The sequence below is a fragment of the Zeugodacus cucurbitae genome, chromosome 6 (genome assembly GCF_028554725.1).
Source record: "Zeugodacus cucurbitae isolate PBARC_wt_2022May chromosome 6, idZeuCucr1.2, whole genome shotgun sequence".
Classification (NCBI taxonomy): Eukaryota; Metazoa; Arthropoda; class Insecta; order Diptera; family Tephritidae; genus Zeugodacus; species Zeugodacus cucurbitae.
Window position 1 is genome coordinate 2,479,477 of NC_071671.1, and position 17,686 is coordinate 2,497,162.

Below are 17,686 nucleotides of genomic sequence, written 5' to 3' on the forward strand. Positions count from 1 at the left end.
CGAGTTAGTTACATTCAAGTGCTAGTACTCGCTTGCACTTCACTTTAACTGAGCACTTCATAAGTACAGTTAGTTTCACATTCATACCGATGTCTGTATGTGTGTTCTATATCTTAACGCATATGCATTCATTTAAGTGTTTAAGCAGTTATGCACTCGCACTTATGTGAATGTAAGTTAACTATGTAATAATAAACACTTACTGGAAGCTTTATGCGCAGCCACCTAGCTTTTACCACGACGTAAGCAGCTTTCGCTGTACTAATTAAGTTTTTAATTGATTTGAGTAAATTTTAATTGGATTTTAAGCTTGTAGCTGTACACCAGCTACAAATCAATTTAGTTTTTGAATTGTTGCACAATTTTGCTTTATATTAGCTAATGCTTTTGAATTGTTTGCCACAAAATGTTGCATGTTCGAAGTATATTTCAAAAACATTTGAGAAAACTCTAATTTATGGAATTGTTGAAAGAAAGCTTTGAAGGATAGATTTTAATCTAAATTCAGAACAACAAAAATTAAAAAAAAATCAAATTTATTAATTTTAAGCCAATTTCATTGAAAATTGTTTCAGTTTATATATCATTCTGCAAAAAGCTCTGCTCTTTAAGCTTAGGAATATGATTCCTCAAAAAGCTCTGTCCTTCAAGCTTATTCAAAGTCTTAAAATATTTCTGCAAAAAACTCTGTTCGTTAAGCTTAGGAATATGATTCCTCAAAAAGCTCTCTCCTTCAAGCTTATTCAAAATCTTAAAATATTTCTGCAAAAAGCTCTGCTCTTTAAGCTTAGGAATATGATTCCTCAAAAAGCTCTCTCCTTCAAGCTTATTCAAAATCTTAAAATATTTCTGCAAAAAGCTCTGCTCGTTAAACTTATAAGGATATTAAGAATGATTTTGCAAAAAGATCTGGTATTCAAGCTTATTAAGAATCTAAGAATAATGCTGTAAAAAGCTCTGTCCTTGAAATTTCAAAAGCTCTGGCTTTAAGTTTTAAAAAAAATGAATAATAATACTGAAAAAAACTCTCATTTTTAAGCTCATCAAGAAATTAATAATGATTCTACAAAAAGCTCTGGTCTTCAAGTTTATTAAGAATCTTAGAATAATTCTAAAAAATCTCTTATCTTTAAGCTTTTTTAGAAATTAAGAATGATTCTGCGAAAAGCTCTGGCCTTCAAGCTTTTTAAGCTCAATAATAAAACCGAATGTTTTAGCAATAATTAAATCTATTTTGAAAGATAGACACTTAAAAATGTCTCTTAAAGCTTAAATGAGAGAAAACATTTAAAAAGTTAGCTTCTTAGTTACTTCAATATCGAGCTAGAATAAAAACTGTTACTTATTTTATAAGTTTATACTTTTTTAAACATAAAATATAACACACGAAATAACTTCTATTCTCCCCCCACAGACGCTCCGATTGTCTCGCTGCGCTTGGGCGCACCTCTGGATCCGAACAACCTGCTGAAGGGCTCTGATGTCTACTTGGAGTGCGATGTAAAGGCGAATCCGGGCATAACCCGGGTCGAGTGGTATCACAATGTAAGTTTCAACTCAACACACACACACATATGTACATATAAGTAAATACAAATAGTGGAATGAGAGCGCTGAAGAATTGCAACAAAAGCAGACATGCATGCAACAAAAGAGCTTAAAAGAGCTTCACACTAATACATAGAAATATAAAAGGATCTAAAGTGCTTGCGTGTGTGTGTGTGTTTGTGCAACACAATGCATTTTTAATATATTCACAAAATTTCAAGTAGCGACAGTCAACAAAAAACAACAACAACAACAACAATAGCAAAACTAAATAACAAACAATAACAAAAACTGTCAGCCAGTGTGTGGCGTACTCACAATGGTTGAAAGCATAAAATTCATTGACGCGCTGAAACAATGCGATCACGTCTGCCAACAACATACTTACGCAAACACACACACTCAGAGAGAAAGAATAAAAATAGTGAAATGCAGCTAGGTGCTGCAGCTCCTTTTCACATGTGTCTCTAGCACATATGTGTGACCCTTTTTTCAACACACTCAACGCTTTCTTTTTGATACTTTTCTTGACTCCTCGCTGCCGGCAGCTCAACATCGCCTTACCAGCCTTCTCGTCATCGTCGTCGTCCTTTGTTCGCTTTCATTGTATGTTCGTTTTCTTTTTTTGCGCCAATAAAACAACAATTACACTTGAGACGTAAAAATGCTGCTGGCTCTGTTTAATATGCACTTCAATTCTTTCACATTCGTTCATGTTGCGCATTGTTGCTATTGTTATTGCCTTTGTAACGTTGGCAACTGCATGCTTGTATGTATATTGCTTTTGTGTGGCGTAAGAAGTTCTTCATTACTATAAAGAAACGCAGTACGCTTTAAATTGGAATTTAACTGAAGCATGCAAAGATTTCATTCAACAAATTACAAATGCAAGGCTTGGAGTACGAGTATACGTTTTGAGACTTTCAATTCTTGGAGCATGTCTTTCGAGTCTTTAAATTCTGTATTGTTAAAGTTGTAGTGCAAAGTTTATATGTATGTAGTATGATAATATCAGTGTTTTATACTGAAAAATTATTGGAAATGCAGTTAAAACCGAATTGGTCTGAAAAGTACTAGTTTGGAACTAGTTTCAATTGTATGTAGTGTGATAATATCAGTGTTTTATACTGCAAAATGCCTGAAAATTCAGTTTGAACCAAATTGGTCCGAGAAGTACTAGTTCGGAACTAGTCCCAATTGTATGTATTGTGCTAATATCAGTGTTTTATACTGAAAAATTTCTGAAAATTCAGTTTGAACCAATTTGGTCCGAAAAGTACTAGTTCGGAACTAGTCCCAATTGTATGCATTGTGCTAATATCAGTATTTTATTTTGGAACATACATGAAAACTAAATTATAACCGAAGTGGTCCGAAAAGTACTAGTTTGGAACTAGTCTCAATTGTATGTACTGTGATAATATCAGTGTTTTATACTGAAAAATTCCTGAAAATTCAGTTTGAACCAAATTGGTCCGAAAAGTACTAGTTCGGAACTAGTTATACAGTAACGTAAGGTGAATATTCCACTTTGTACTGAAAAATTATTAATTTTGAGGCAAAATTGTATATTTTTGATTATTCAGATTTATTAAAAATTCAAAATTTTTCGCTTTTAATAGGGATTTTCTTGCATTTCTCACACATAAGCACATACTCGTATTTTCCTATTATTTCCCACACTCACACACACATTTTTGCTAATACTTTTTAAGTATTTGTTTACACGTTAGATGGGTAATTCTCAAGCCGACACATACATGTCTGTGCTTTAAAACGCATGTAAGCCAATATTCACACACCACAACAACAACAACATTTAATGCATTTCTGTATATATGCGTGTTGCACACACTTACCCCCATTTGTAGCGAGTGCAAATATTTAAGTACCTATTTACCACTCTGAGGTACTCAGCATGTGGAAACATCATTTCATCTGCAAACTCATCAAATGCATCTGCACTTGTAAGCAAGGCATTGACAGGTGTGTGTGTGTATGCGTGCCTGTATTTGTTCTATGTCTCACCTATGCGCACAGTGAAGTGACTAGTCAGACAGTTACTCAGCCAGTGACTCAAGGCAAATAAGCAAGGCAATCACATGAAAATGGAAAAATTTTAAAATGTTTCTCGATAAACAGACGAAAACAGAGAAATGTGCAGCGAGTACTCGCGTATTTTAATGCATATTTGCTGCGTTTGCTTGTAAGCAGTTTATGTGCCTCTGCATTTGTTGTTGTTGCACATTTTTAAAGATTTATTATTATTATTTTCTGACTCTCTACACGCTTATTTACATTACTCTTCGCAAATAATGTAATGCAGCGCATATAAATAAATAATAAATAAAGGCACTCAACTGACGTTACGGGCCACGGCTGTGTCTGTCCTCCAACCCATACACCAACACAAGTAACCGTCGCCGTCGGGGTACGCCCACTGCATTTGCCGCCATCGTCAGCGTCAAGGATGCTCGACTGCTTTTGCCTATTTGTTGCTCCCTGTTTGATCGAGTTTGTTGTTTTATTTATATTTTTTTCTGTGACATTTTCTTCGATTTTACGCCACACTCGTGTTTTGTTTTTGTTGTTGTTGTCTGGAGTCAATATGACATCGCCGCTGCTGCTTCGAGCAGGCAAATATATATGGATTACTCCGCACACAATGCAATAAATATACAAATACGAGCATGCCATGCAGTATCAGGCAATGGCTTGTTATCCTGTAGCCTGTAAGCGTCTTTTTTGTTGTTGTCCTGGCATGCACATCCATCACCGGTTCTTGCGCTTGGTTACCCTTGCAGCTTTTTTCACATGCTGCTACTACTTTTTTGCTATTCGCTACTGTACTTTTGTCGCCTGGTCTCTTCCACATTGGTAGCCTTTGAACCACACTACTGCGCCAGGCCCCTCTGTTCGAGCTTACTGGTGGAAAAGTAATCACTCGCCTTCCTCCACTCACACACACACACACACTCCATCACACTTAATGCCACAGCACTTCAGTGTTCAGTGTTGTTTCAAAGGCGAAGCCGTAGCAAGTTAAAGCAAAAAGTCACAACTGGATTAGGTTACAGTGTTCATCCGCTAGATGGATGTGTGTTGTTTATATGGGTACTTTGGCGCATGCATACCGCCAGCCATTGTCATGCTAATTCGAAGAAATTGAATGGAAAGCAATTTGTTTTGTGGCTATAAATAGGGATTACCATACTCCTGCAACGGCCGCCTACCGCACACCGCGCTCAATCCACACTCAGTCCCCACATAGTGCTGTAGCAAAGAATTACACCCGGGCGTTGATGATATTTGGCGTGTGCTCTGCCCATTTTCCGCTGCTGCTTTTTGCACTTTCCGTCTTCCAACCGTCCGCCCATTCGTTCATCCGCCGCACGCTCCGTGTTTCACTCGTTGACAGCATACATTAGTGCCCGTGGTCATTGGCCTAAGTAACCGCTACATGACAGGTGTTGGGTTGGGGCAGCGCTTGTGGGCAGCTTGAAAAGGGTTTCAATTTCTTTCGTTGCCCACATTTTTTCTCTCGAATATTTCTTCCAGTGTTTTTATACCTTTAATACATCAATCCATCAACAACAATCCTAAGCTTCTTTCACATGCAATACATAGATATCTATATCTCAAGCCCTCTTAGTAAAGGAAAAGTAGGAAAGGTTGCTTTTTGCATTACTTGCTAGTGACTTTGACAAGGATTTAAGTATGAAATGGATATTTTACGTTTCAAAGTGCTTGAAATATGACAAAATGTAAATGGCAAAAATTGTGGCAAAAAATAGTAAGTTCACCCAGTCTGGGTTAATATGCTTGGACAGTGAACTCTTAAAAGCTCATTAATTTTAGTTTCATGATACTTTTTCTATTTTTTATTTTTGGTTTTACGTTTGTGTAATTCAATTTCGCTTTATCCTTTTCCTGCTGCCTTCAACTTTGAGTAATAGCTGTCAATGATTACATAAAAGCTTCCTGTTTTGGATGAGTTCGAGCTCTCTCTTTTTTCTTATTTTATAAAAAAGAAGTCATCAATGGATTTTCACCCTTCTAGCGAACTATATTAGATTAGCACATATTCGAAGGGCTTGAAGAAATATTGGATGAAATAGCTAGAATGACTATAAAATTTGCAGCATCTTTCGATGGGTTCAAAACGCTTGAACGAGACGTGAGATCCAACTAAAAAGAAATATGGCGGCTTAAAAAACTGTTTTTCGCAATCCAAGAGTTATCATCTCTATTTGGAGATCAACCATAGCACGTAACCTAACCTAACATAACGTAATGTTCGTAAAAGAGATCTCTCACAGGAGAACCAAAAAAGTCACATCTCTGCCATCTTCTTCACCAAATGTGACGCGCTGTTACCTTGCTTGTTTCGAAATTTGAAATATGCGAATTAGGGAACTCGGCAGCAGTCATAGGAACCCTTAGACCCTTAGAAGTCACTGAACGAACTAAATGAGCTTTCTTTTAGTCTGGGTTCAGAACACATTGCCCTCTTAAAACTTGAGAATTGCCTCTCTTCTAGTGTTAAATATAGTATTAACATATTTGTTTTTATCCTTCCAGGACAAACAACTGCATCTCTCACGAGGCGTCATCATCTCCAATCAGACGCTTGTGCTGCAAGGGATTTCGAAAATATCACACGGCCAGTACTTCTGTCGTGCCACTAACATACAAGGGAGTGTGTCCAGCAATGAAGTCTATTTGGATGTGAAGTGTAAGTGAAATCCTTATTAAAACATGTAAACTCCTCTTTTAAAATAATTGACTTTACCGATAACGCATTGGCATTGTTATCGTGCAACTGAAAATCCCCACATTTGTTCGCAAATCCCTGTTTATGTACTCAATCCCTCATTATTCTGCACTTTACAACCGTCTGTTGCCCCAAAGCTAGTCATTACAATCAATTAGGCACGTGACTTGTATGCAAATATTTAAAATGGCTGGGCACATTTATGCCGCGCCGCAAGCGAATCAGTCAAATCATCAACTCTTATGTTTATATTGTGTGTTTCGCCCGCAGATCCGCCCGTATGCAAAGCCGAGTCGACGACCATACGCGCCGCCCTCAAGCAGATCGTCAACATTACGTGTCAAGTGGACTCGAATCCACTTGATAATCTAAATTACAGATGGCATTTCAACAATTCACTGGAGAGGCTCATCGAATTGCCCGCAACGATGGCGACGGCGCCGGCCGCCATGCCGCTGCTCTTGTATCCGGATGTTGGTGCAGCAGCTGGTGGGCACACATCCGGCGGATATTATCAGCGTAGCAAGCGGAAGCATGGTCATGCGCAAAAATTTCTGCTCGGCCGGCATGGACGTGTTGCGGCGGCCGCCAATGTGCTGGGCAACAGCGGCAACGGCGGCGGCGTCGGAAGCGCGTGGTCCAACATTCGTTTCGAAGATGTCGATGAGCAGCAGCAGCAAATGTCAGCGCACCAATATGTTGATGAGTATGATGATGGTGAATTCATAGACAACAACAACAACGACGAAGAGGACGAGGAACTGAGCGACCAAGTGGTCGCCGGCGCGCCGCGCACACAAATGGTTTATTCGAATATGATTTATAAAAATCATTTGGATAACCGACAACAACAACAACAGCAGCAGCCACAACACGCTCAGCATGCGCAACAACAACAACAACTATCGTCACACCAACATCAACAACAACAAGGCCGCATGGCTGGCGGTGGCATGGTGGGTGGCGCTGGTATCGGTGGTTCCCATGACATGCTCCCACATGGCGGCAATCAATTTCAGTTGGCCGAACGAAAACGCCTAACGGCCGCACTGCACAAAAAACAACATCACCGGCCGATGACCACGCAGCCACCACCGGCGCCACCACTGAACAACGTCTACAGCTACCACATCGATTCGTACGATAGTTTCGGCGCGATCTCGTGCGTGGCCAGCAATGCGATGGGACACAGCGAGCCATGTTGGTATCACATACAGCCGGCAGGTGAGTGTGCGCACAGATTGTTAATATTTTAACGGTACTTGTAGCATGTAAGTGGGGGGGGATAGGAAGTGGAAGCGCGGGAGTTGTGTGTTATTTATTTAGTTGCGGCGCTTTGTGTATTGCGGCAGAATGCTGTTTATTTTGGCGATGGCAATATTTCGCAAGTCTCCAATGAATTTTGGTTATGCTTATGCAGTGATGGCGCAGTCATTTTGACAGTTTATCGATTTTTATTATGTTTTTAATGAACTTCTGTGTGTGTATGCGTGAATTACTTGGTGTATATTTAATTACAATAGGTTATATATTCAAATGAGGCCCCGTCTTGTCTACTTTTTTGTTTATTTTGGAAAATTTATTTGTGACGTCATATCTCTTTGATTTCTGTTTCACTCACTTTATCTAAATTGCAATCATTTCATATTAACACAATGAACTTACTATTTCGCTGGCGCTCATCTACTTTTTTCCATTTGCATTTTCGAGCAACTTCCCGCGTCACTGCTGCCGCCGCGTACTAAAAAATCCAATTAAAATTTTGCCATTACCACAATTGAGTGGCAAAGTTGCCTGGCAAGCGTTTTTTGCGCAAATTAATTAATGTCAAAAGGTCAACGAGTTGACTCAAAAAACCAAAGCACACACTGGTATATCTGTATATATTCTCAAAATGTGTTTGTTCAGTAGCAATAAAGTAAAAATAAAAATCTCGCACTCACGCCTTTTTCAATGGAAAAAGCAAAGCGACCGCGGCACTTAATGTGCACTCGCATATCCTTCATTAGCGTAGTCCTGGTGTGGTTAAATTTACATATTTACATATGTGCTTATGTGTGTGTGTGTGTTGAGCAGCGTAGCAAAGTGGCATTGTAGCCACTGCGGGCAATTCACTTATTTATCTTTAATATTTGCTTTTATTCATTTTTATATGTAGGAGTACTTATGTGAGTCTTCATAAGTAGTTAAAGCATACCATTTTCTATCAAAATGATTTTTTTTTTTTTTTTTGTAATTTCTTTGAAAAATATTTGATTTTATAATTTTTATTTATTTATTTTTTTTATTTTTTATATATTTATTTATTAATTTTTTTTATTTATTTTTTTTTTATATATTTTTTTTATTTTATAATTTTTAATTTTGATTTTTTTATTTATTTTTTTATTTTATAATTTTCTTGAAATTACCTATAATCAACTATCAATATGTTGACTTTATTAAAACTTTAAACTCTCTTTGTGTATTCCTTTATTATTTCATAAAAAAATATCTTTTATTGAAAACTTTCATTATTTTTGCTTTCCTTTAACCTACTTACAGTTTATTAGCAAGGTAATTGTTTGAAGTTATGCTTTCATATTATTTTTTATTTATTTTATATATGTATATATATGAGCTCATTGTCTGCAACTACCACAAAGACAGCATGGAAAATACATTTTCATGTGTATGTGTGTGTGCGTGTTTGTTCAAAAAGTTACGCATTTTCCTATGTTGATTTTGCGTTAATTAAAAGTGAAATTGTTCAAGAATTTCACTTGAATTGCTAGGTAAATCAAAGTTTTATATTTTTCAGTCCGACATGTGCGTACTTATTAACTCACACACATACAAACACATATGCAATTACAAAGTGCCCGTCAGTGAAAAAAAAGTTGAAAATTTATTTTTTACAAAAGTCAAGGTTTTAATTAAATTAAAATAGAACGCGTTGTGTGAGGGAATTTTTAATTTAATTTATTATTAATTTTTTCGAGAAAATTTTTTTTCTCAATCTTTGTAGTCTAAAAATAAATTTTATTGAAATATATAAAAAATAAATAGACATATTTTTATTAATTGTCAAATAGTTTAATACATTTTGGCTATAAAAATAAAATTTATTAAATAAATAAAACCTACAAATTATTATTAAAAAACTTTTAAGATGGCATTCCTTCGCCAAAAATGTTTTGACATCACATTTTATAAACAACATTCATATTAAAAATTCCATGCAGAGCTACAAATAATTGTATTTATTTAATTTTTATTATTATTATTTCTTTAATTTTTTATATATATTTTACATATATATTTGTTTACATTTGGAAAAAAATATTCTATTGTTAATTTAGTTTATTATATTTTAATTTTTTATTTATTTATTTATTTTACAGCTTTTTATTTTTTTCATAAAATTTTTATATTATATATAGTAATATTTTTAATATTTTCTTTAGTATTATTGGTATTTTTTTTCAATATTTATTATTGATTGTTTTATATTTTTTTTTTTTTATTATTTTGCTATTATTATTATATATTTTTTTAAATAATTTTTTAATGCTGTTTTTTATTTATTTTATCCCTTTTTTCTGTTTTTATATTTTAATTTTTTTATTAAAAAGAATTTATAGTAATATTTATTTTTATTTTAGTATTATTGGTATTTTTTCAATATATTTATTTTGGATGTTTTTTGTTTTAATATGTTTTTTTATTTATATCAATATTCAATTTGTTTCTTATCTTTTAATATATATTTTTATTTTTTATTTTATTTTTTTATTTTTTTTTTTATTTTTTATTTATTTATTTATTTTACATCTTTTTATATTATATTATTTTTATATTATATAGTAATATTTTTAATTTTTTCTTTAGTTTTATTGGTATTTTTTTAAATATTATATTATTGATTGTTTAAATATTTTTTGATATAGATTTCAATTTTTTTCTGTTTTTTACTTAATATATTTTACTATTATAATATTATACATTATGTATTTTTTCTAATGCTTTTTTATTTATTTTATCCCTTTTTTCTGTTTTTATATTTTCATTTATTTATTAAAAAAAAAATTTTAGTAATGTTTTCTTTTGTATTATTGGTATTTTTTTAATATATTATTTTTGATTTTTTTGTTTTAATATTTTTTTATTTATAATATATTTCATTTTTTTCTTATTTTTTAATATATTTTATCATTATTATATTTATAGGTTTTTTATTTATTTGTTTTTTTTTTATTTATTTTTTATGCTTTTTTATTTTTTATAACATAATTTTTATTTAAAAAAAATTTTATATAAATATTTTTAATATTTTCTCTATCTATATTTATTTATTTTTTAATATATTTTACTATTATTGAATTTTTTTATTTTTTAGGTTTTTTTTGTTTTTTTTATTGATTTTAACCTCTTTTTTAGTTTTTTACTTTCTTTATTAAAAAAATTGAATGTTGATATTTTTATTATTCTCTCTAGTATTTTTATCATATCTATTTATTTTTTTTAATATTTTTTTTCGTTTTTTTCTTACTTTTTATTTTATTATTATTGTATACTCATTTTTATTTTTATTAAATATTTTCGGTATTTTTTTTACTATATATATTTATTAATGTTTCTGTATTGATATTTTATTTATTTTTTATATTATTTCTACAACTTTGCTTTAAGTTAAATTTAAGTTTTTTTTGTATAAAACGGTTACAAATGTCGATGAGCCTCAGCCGTACTTTTCTTGGGATTAAAAAAGAAAAGCAAAATTTCCCGCAAATGTCGAAAATTCTGCTCAAAAAGTGACATTTTGACAGTTGAGAATAAGTTTGGGTTGCAAATAGATCTCTACAAATATTTTGCTGTGTTAATGTTGACACAAATGTCCAAGATCGATATAAAAAAAATCGATTTAATCGACCAGTGCTTGACCCTAGAGATATCTATTGGAAAACGGCAGAAGCAAAGTTGTAGAATATTTTTTTATTTTTTTAACCATTTTTATCTTTTTTACATTTTTTTATTTAAAAAAAATTATATTTTTATTATTTTCTCTAGTATTTTTTATCATATTTATTAGTTTTTTTAATTTAGTTTTCATTTTTGTTTTTATTTTTTTATATTATTTTATATTTTATTTTATTATTATTGTATTTTTCTTTTATTAAAAATATTATTTACTTATTTTATTTTTTTTTTTATTTTCCTATTTTGACATTTTATTTTTTATTTTCAATTTTTTTTGAATGTTTTCGAATTTTAAATTTTTGTTACATTTTTTTTCTTCATATTACCATATTTAAATTTTTTTTTCATTTCCTTTAAAAGAATTCTCTGCATTTTCATAAAATTGTCGCTTCACAAAAATGTCACAATTGCCACTTTATTTCGACTGTCATCTGCATTTTCAGCCACTTCCGACATTTTAAGTGAGTTTGCTGATATCACATGTTTGCACAATTAACTGCATGGAAATTATTAAAAAAAAAAAAAAAAAACAAAAAATTTGTTTCTTACTTCAAATTTTCGCAAATCATTTTACAGCACTCCATGCTGAGCTTAAAAAATATTGTGCAATATAAAGCTTGCACTCATGACATTTAGTATTACCAACTCACAAAGACATATTTAAGCCAGCGTTTCACCACACTCCAACTTATTACACCCTGTCTTCTATTTAATTGTGTTTTTGCCAGCAAGTGCTCCGCCCTTCCAACTGCATTGTACTGCAGTGACTTGACTTTTTGTCGAAATCTTTCATATATTTGTACTAGAACTTACAACTGATATGCACTGTATATTCTTATGTATCATAATATATCTCTCATTTCCATCGCTGCCAGCAATTGTCTGTGCATTGTTTGCATTTTGCATATTTACAATGGAAAATTCACAGTTTTTACTGTCATTTTCACAAATTCAGCATTTTTACCCACCGCAACACTTAGCGTCTGTCTGTATATGTATATGTGTGTGTGTTGATTGTCACTCGAAAGTGTCATTGTCCTTGCCGCATCGCAGCCATGCATTTTCGGTTTGTAGTGCTGCTGCTGCTGCTGACTGTCAACTGCTTGTTGTAGGCGAAATGATCAGCAAACGATTTGAAAACAATCGTTTTGTGGACAACTATCTTTTTATTTTTTGTTGTTATTGTATTTCTAATTTGTGCATAGCTAACGGTACTAGCCACCATAAATACATATGCCAACACTGCTGTTAGTTGAGTTGTTGTTGTTGCTCACCTTGCCTGCAACGACTTGATAGTTTATTTCATTTCTTTCGGTTTTGTTTACCGCTCTTTTCCCTGCTACTCCTTGCCTGCCTGCACTGCAATTCGAATAATGAATGTCATTTAATTGTCAAGTGCAATTCTCGTTTTGTCCTATTGCAGTGCTGACCACAATTTGGCAATGCCCATAAATCTCTGATTAAGTGATTTCGAACAGATAAATCATTTGTGAGAATAACAATTTGTATTTTGGAAATATTCAAACGGCCCGGATGCTTGACAAAATGTCTTCTCTTGCGTTGATAAATGAAAATCTGTTTTAAATGATGAATTTTCGAAAATTCAACATAAAATGTAGCTAATAAATGCATTTTGAGGCAGCAGGCAAGCAGTCGAGTTAGTCTAAAGTCAATTTTGAATTTTGAGTAAAAATAAGCAAAGCGTGCTGAATGAACTGATAATGGCAATCAAGTGCACTCAGCAGCTTGCCACCTCCGTGCGGTAAATGCTGCCACATTTTTGATTTTATCACACAACTGTCTACTCGCTTATGTAACAGTAATTACTTGCAAAATTTGCTTATACGCCCAGGTAGTTCTTCTCTAAATAAAAAATAGTTGGAACCACTTAGAGAAGACTACATAAAAGTATTAAAAACAAACACTGACTGACTGTACCAGTTTTCCTGATTAAAGCCACAGCTCTTATCTATATACACTTCTCTGGCACTCAGCTAAACTTTCATCAATTAATTGATCACATTTTGACCCGCTTTCGCTTGAGAGCTTCTTCTCTGCCATACAGTCTTAACGTCCTTTTCACCCTTCACTTTATACTTCTACTGCTTCTTGCAACATTTAAGTGTAGTGTGCGCCATCGAGTTAAACAAAAGCACCACCCCATACAAATATAAATAAACAATATGTGCGTAGGATTATAGCCGAGGTGTTGTTAAATATAAAAGTGAAACCAAAGTAACCGAGCAGTGAGCAGTGAGGAGTGAGCAGCAGCGGGCAACTCAAGCAACCCTTGATAATTAAGACTAACAACTCAAGTTACCACAAGTGCTGGCTGGCTTCGTGGTGGCGGTGAGTTGGTGATGCTTAGATAGGGGAAAAAGTACGCAAGAAGTACACTTTGTAATAAAAACTTTGTGTTGCATTGTTTTAGCGCACACATCCACCCATCTATGTGTATATAAAAGATATTTGTCTAGGAAAAAGTGTGCTTAAACAAGATTTACAACCACACACATGAAACCCCCAACCGCAAAATGTGCGCCGAAGAGAAAGTATAACAGTATAATATAAACCCTCGATGCTGCAAAAACGGTCATTTTTATATGTGCGTGGGTAGAAATATATATTTTCCTTCAGTTCCAAGCAGAGAAAACAGTACTGGTCTGGCTTTAAGGCTTTTTGAAACCCACTAGTTCACTTGTCTTCTCTCAGAGGTGAGAACAACTTACAAGAGGTATATAGAAAATTCGTGGTTCTTCTCTGAGCTACCTATTTGAACTGGCTCTCGAACAAAGATCACGTGAAAATAAAAAAATATATAGCATACATCTAGGATGAATACATATTTCTTATACTCAAAGGGTTCTTACCTTGTTTTAATAGAGATTTTATCTGAGGACTACTTGACCAAGACTTTCCGCCGATTAATTCTCTGAAGGAGCTCTACTCAAGCGATCTTCAGATGTTATTTTATGCAGTTTATAAAAAAATAGTCTAAAAACGCCAAGGGATAAAAATTTTCACAAAACTTACTTTTGCTGAAGAGAGCTCTTACTGCGAGAGTCTTTCAGCTCATATTCTCTTGCCAAAATCTGAAATTGTTGCACACTGTGCATAATATAGACCTCGAAGCTGCTTCTGAAGTATAAACTTTTTTCCAACTTGAGTAAAACTATTTTCCCTGCTGGGTAATTACCGCTACGCCCACATCATTTTACACACAAACTGAGATACAAGTATACTTTCACTTTATATACAAGCTTTTTCATGTTAGATTGTATGTGACCACCTCGCTGCTTGTTTAGTTTGTTGCTGATTCAATTTTACTGCTTGTCTATCCACTTGTAAGCGCTTGTTTTACTTGCCACACACACAACTTTCGCCTTTCACTGCATTTGCTGCGTAGCGCTACCTTTGTTTCTACTCATACTTTTCAAGCGCCTGCACTGCTGAGAGCGCATAGAGAAAATGTGTAAGAAATAAATAAACAACTAAACAACAATAAAACCACAATTGCACGCCACGAAAGCATGCCACACCAACAACAATCACAGCCTGGTACACATATCAACTACAGCTTTAAACCGCCATGCAACGGCAAGGTGTTTCGGGGACCACAGCGCACACTTGTGGTGGGTGCCTTTCTGTGCCAACGTGAAGTGCACTATTGACCCTAAAAGGCTGAGCGGCATTGCCAAGAAACAGCTTGCTCAAGTGCGCCTTAGTGTAAATGGCGTAGGCGTTTGTGTAGCATACATTTTGGCGCATAAACTATTTGGGTGTGGGCCTACTGCTATATGATTTAGTTGTGCATTTAAGTGACGATGCAGCGTATTTTTGTTTGAGTTTTATGAGCTATGAACCGTATAATAATAAATCAAGGTCACAGCTGAAGTGCAGCAAAAATGCCGTTAAATGTACCACTTTACTTATTTTTATGGAATTTTAATACTATCTTAAATTTTTACTCAAAATCTTCCTTTTTTCCCTTAACAGACTTCCCCGATCCGGTAAAGAACTGCACCGCCTACAATGCCACCGCCAACTCCATACAAATACAATGCATCGCCGGTTACGACGGCGGCATACCGCAGCACTTCCACGTGCAGGTCAAAGACGAGCTCACCAACCAAATACTCTACAACACCTCCTTCAAGTACGCTGAGTTCACCGTCAAGCGACTCCCCAGCGATTCGGTCTTCGTGATACGCATCACAGCCGTGAATGCGCAAGGTCCAAGCAAAGCGTCGTTTCGCGTACGCGGACGCACACTCTCCGCACCGCTGCTACGCACCGCCTCATCCACCGCTGTGCTGGTGCAGCTCACGCCACTGCTGGGCGCCTTGTTGGGCATTGTCGCGACGGTGGTGTTGATCGCTATCTGCATTGTGATTTTCCTACGTGTACGCCCGAAGGCGGCGCGTCGACCCAATGGCGATACCACCACAACGGAGGCGGATAAGGGCAGCGCCGAGCCGCTGTCGCGCAACATGGGCAGTCACTCGAGTTTGGAGGATAAAAATCCGGACGTGGTGCCGCAGGAGACAAACAGCGAGGATGAATTTCACCTGGAGGAGAAGGCGTTCGATCGGCTGAATATCGAGTCGCAGCGTATACTCTACACGCCACCGACGCGCATCAATACGGGGTCACCGCCACCGCCTTCGCTGTCGCCCACTTTCGGCAAGCAGGTGAGTGTGTTAATTGATTTCATACACACACAAAAAAATGTATCTATTGCTATAGTAGGGGTATATAAGGCACTGATTATCATTAAATACTGTTCAATTAGGCGTACACAAGAAAATTAGTTACAAAAGCTGTCAGTCATGCCCACTCAGCATATGAAAGCAAAGCCTTGCCACATGATAAACATGTCAAGTGGCTGCTTTAGGCTCAAAGGTTGCTCTAAACTGATTACGCTTTACTTGCACTCACATGCTTTCTAGTTTGCTCTCGGTGTTTAAGCTAATTAGTTTTGTTGTCAACGATTTTTGAGCAAACTTGCTCTCAGACCTTTGCCGTAGCTGTGCACAAACTTTCATTGCTCGTAAAATAAACAAGTTTGCTTAAAGAAGCAACTTTTCGGTAACGCTTCAACGCCTCAAAGTATGCAATTGTTGTCTAATCTTATTTGATAATCTTGCGAGTGACCTAGTAAAAAGGCAGGCCACTTTCGTTGGACGCAAGCAAAAAGTTGTGCGAAAGTTTTTAGGCGCTTCGGCGCTTGCTGGGAAGTATGAAAGGGCAGTAGTGTAACTGTTTATGAACAGCTAAAAGGTTGCAAAAAAATGTTGAGTAGGGTATAAGGTATGTGTATGGTCGATGGAATTTAAATTTGGATATTTTCTTATTCTTAAATATGTGGAAACATTATATGATTTGTTATTGTATATTATACAAGTTTAATCTTACTCTGGCCACTGATGACAACCTAATTTATTCTATTCTTAGATAAAAAATATTTTGCTCCACTCAAAATTTCAGCTAAATCCCCTAATATTAATAGTAGAGATCCTTATATTCGCTCAAAATAAATCCCCAATCATTTCAGCTGTCCTCATTACAATTCCCACATAAGTGTATATTAAGCGAGTGGTTTCATATTACACAGCCACACATTTGAGTTCTTCGCTCTGTTTTATTCTTTTCTTTTTTCTTTTTTCGTTGCTTTTGTTGTTGTTGTTTTCCCTCAACTAAATCAATTTGATAAACTGTCAATAGTGTGAAATAATTTGCTGTTGTCATCATCATTGTCAACGTCATCAACAGTTGCTACACACAGCAACATATTCGAGCCAACGCCGTCGACATTGCCACAGCGCTTAATTTACAGTTCCTACATATGTGTTTATATATTGATTGGTGCCCACATTTGTACAAGCCTCTACCTCATACATTCAAACACAACTGTTTCGCTGTCATATTGACAAGTGTATTCCATTTTATTTCCTACTTTCATGCAAGCAATGTCATCGACATCATTTTGAGGCCTAAATGGCTTATTGTTGTAGCTTTTTTTTGTTTTTTTTTTTTTGTATTTTTTTCTATTTCATTGGTTGTGTCTTGCTGTCAACATTTCAATGATTGTCAACATTTTTATTTTTCGCTTATGAATTGGGGGTGTATGCTCCTTGCTCCTTATATAATGACAACTTCAAAGGAGCTGTTGTATGTATACAAAGCAATATACCATTAAATAATAACTCACTACATTTAATCACAAAAAAATCTGAAAAGCGCTGAAAAGTATGCTAACGGGTGATTTTTTTGAGGTTAGGATTTTCATGCATTAGTATTTGACAGATCACGTGGGATTTCAGACATGGTGTCAAAGAGAAAGATGCTCAGTATGCTTTGACATTTCATCATGAATAGACTTACTAACGAGCAACGCTTGCAAAT

At 34.8% G+C, this 17,686-nt stretch overlaps 1 protein-coding gene across 1 annotated transcript in view; it reads left to right on the top strand.

Moving 5' to 3' along the window:
• LOC105215647 (uncharacterized) overlaps positions 1-17,686 on the top strand; it is a 135,762-nt gene that overhangs the window by 105,679 nt on the left and 12,397 nt on the right. Inside the window, exons 9-12 of the mRNA XM_029042512.2 lie at positions 1,415-1,545; positions 6,130-6,283; positions 6,593-7,546; positions 15,278-15,972. Of these exons, the coding sequence (XP_028898345.2) occupies positions 1,415-1,545; positions 6,130-6,283; positions 6,593-7,546; positions 15,278-15,972 (1,934 nt within the window). The remainder of the gene's footprint in view (positions 1-1,414; positions 1,546-6,129; positions 6,284-6,592; positions 7,547-15,277; positions 15,973-17,686) is intronic.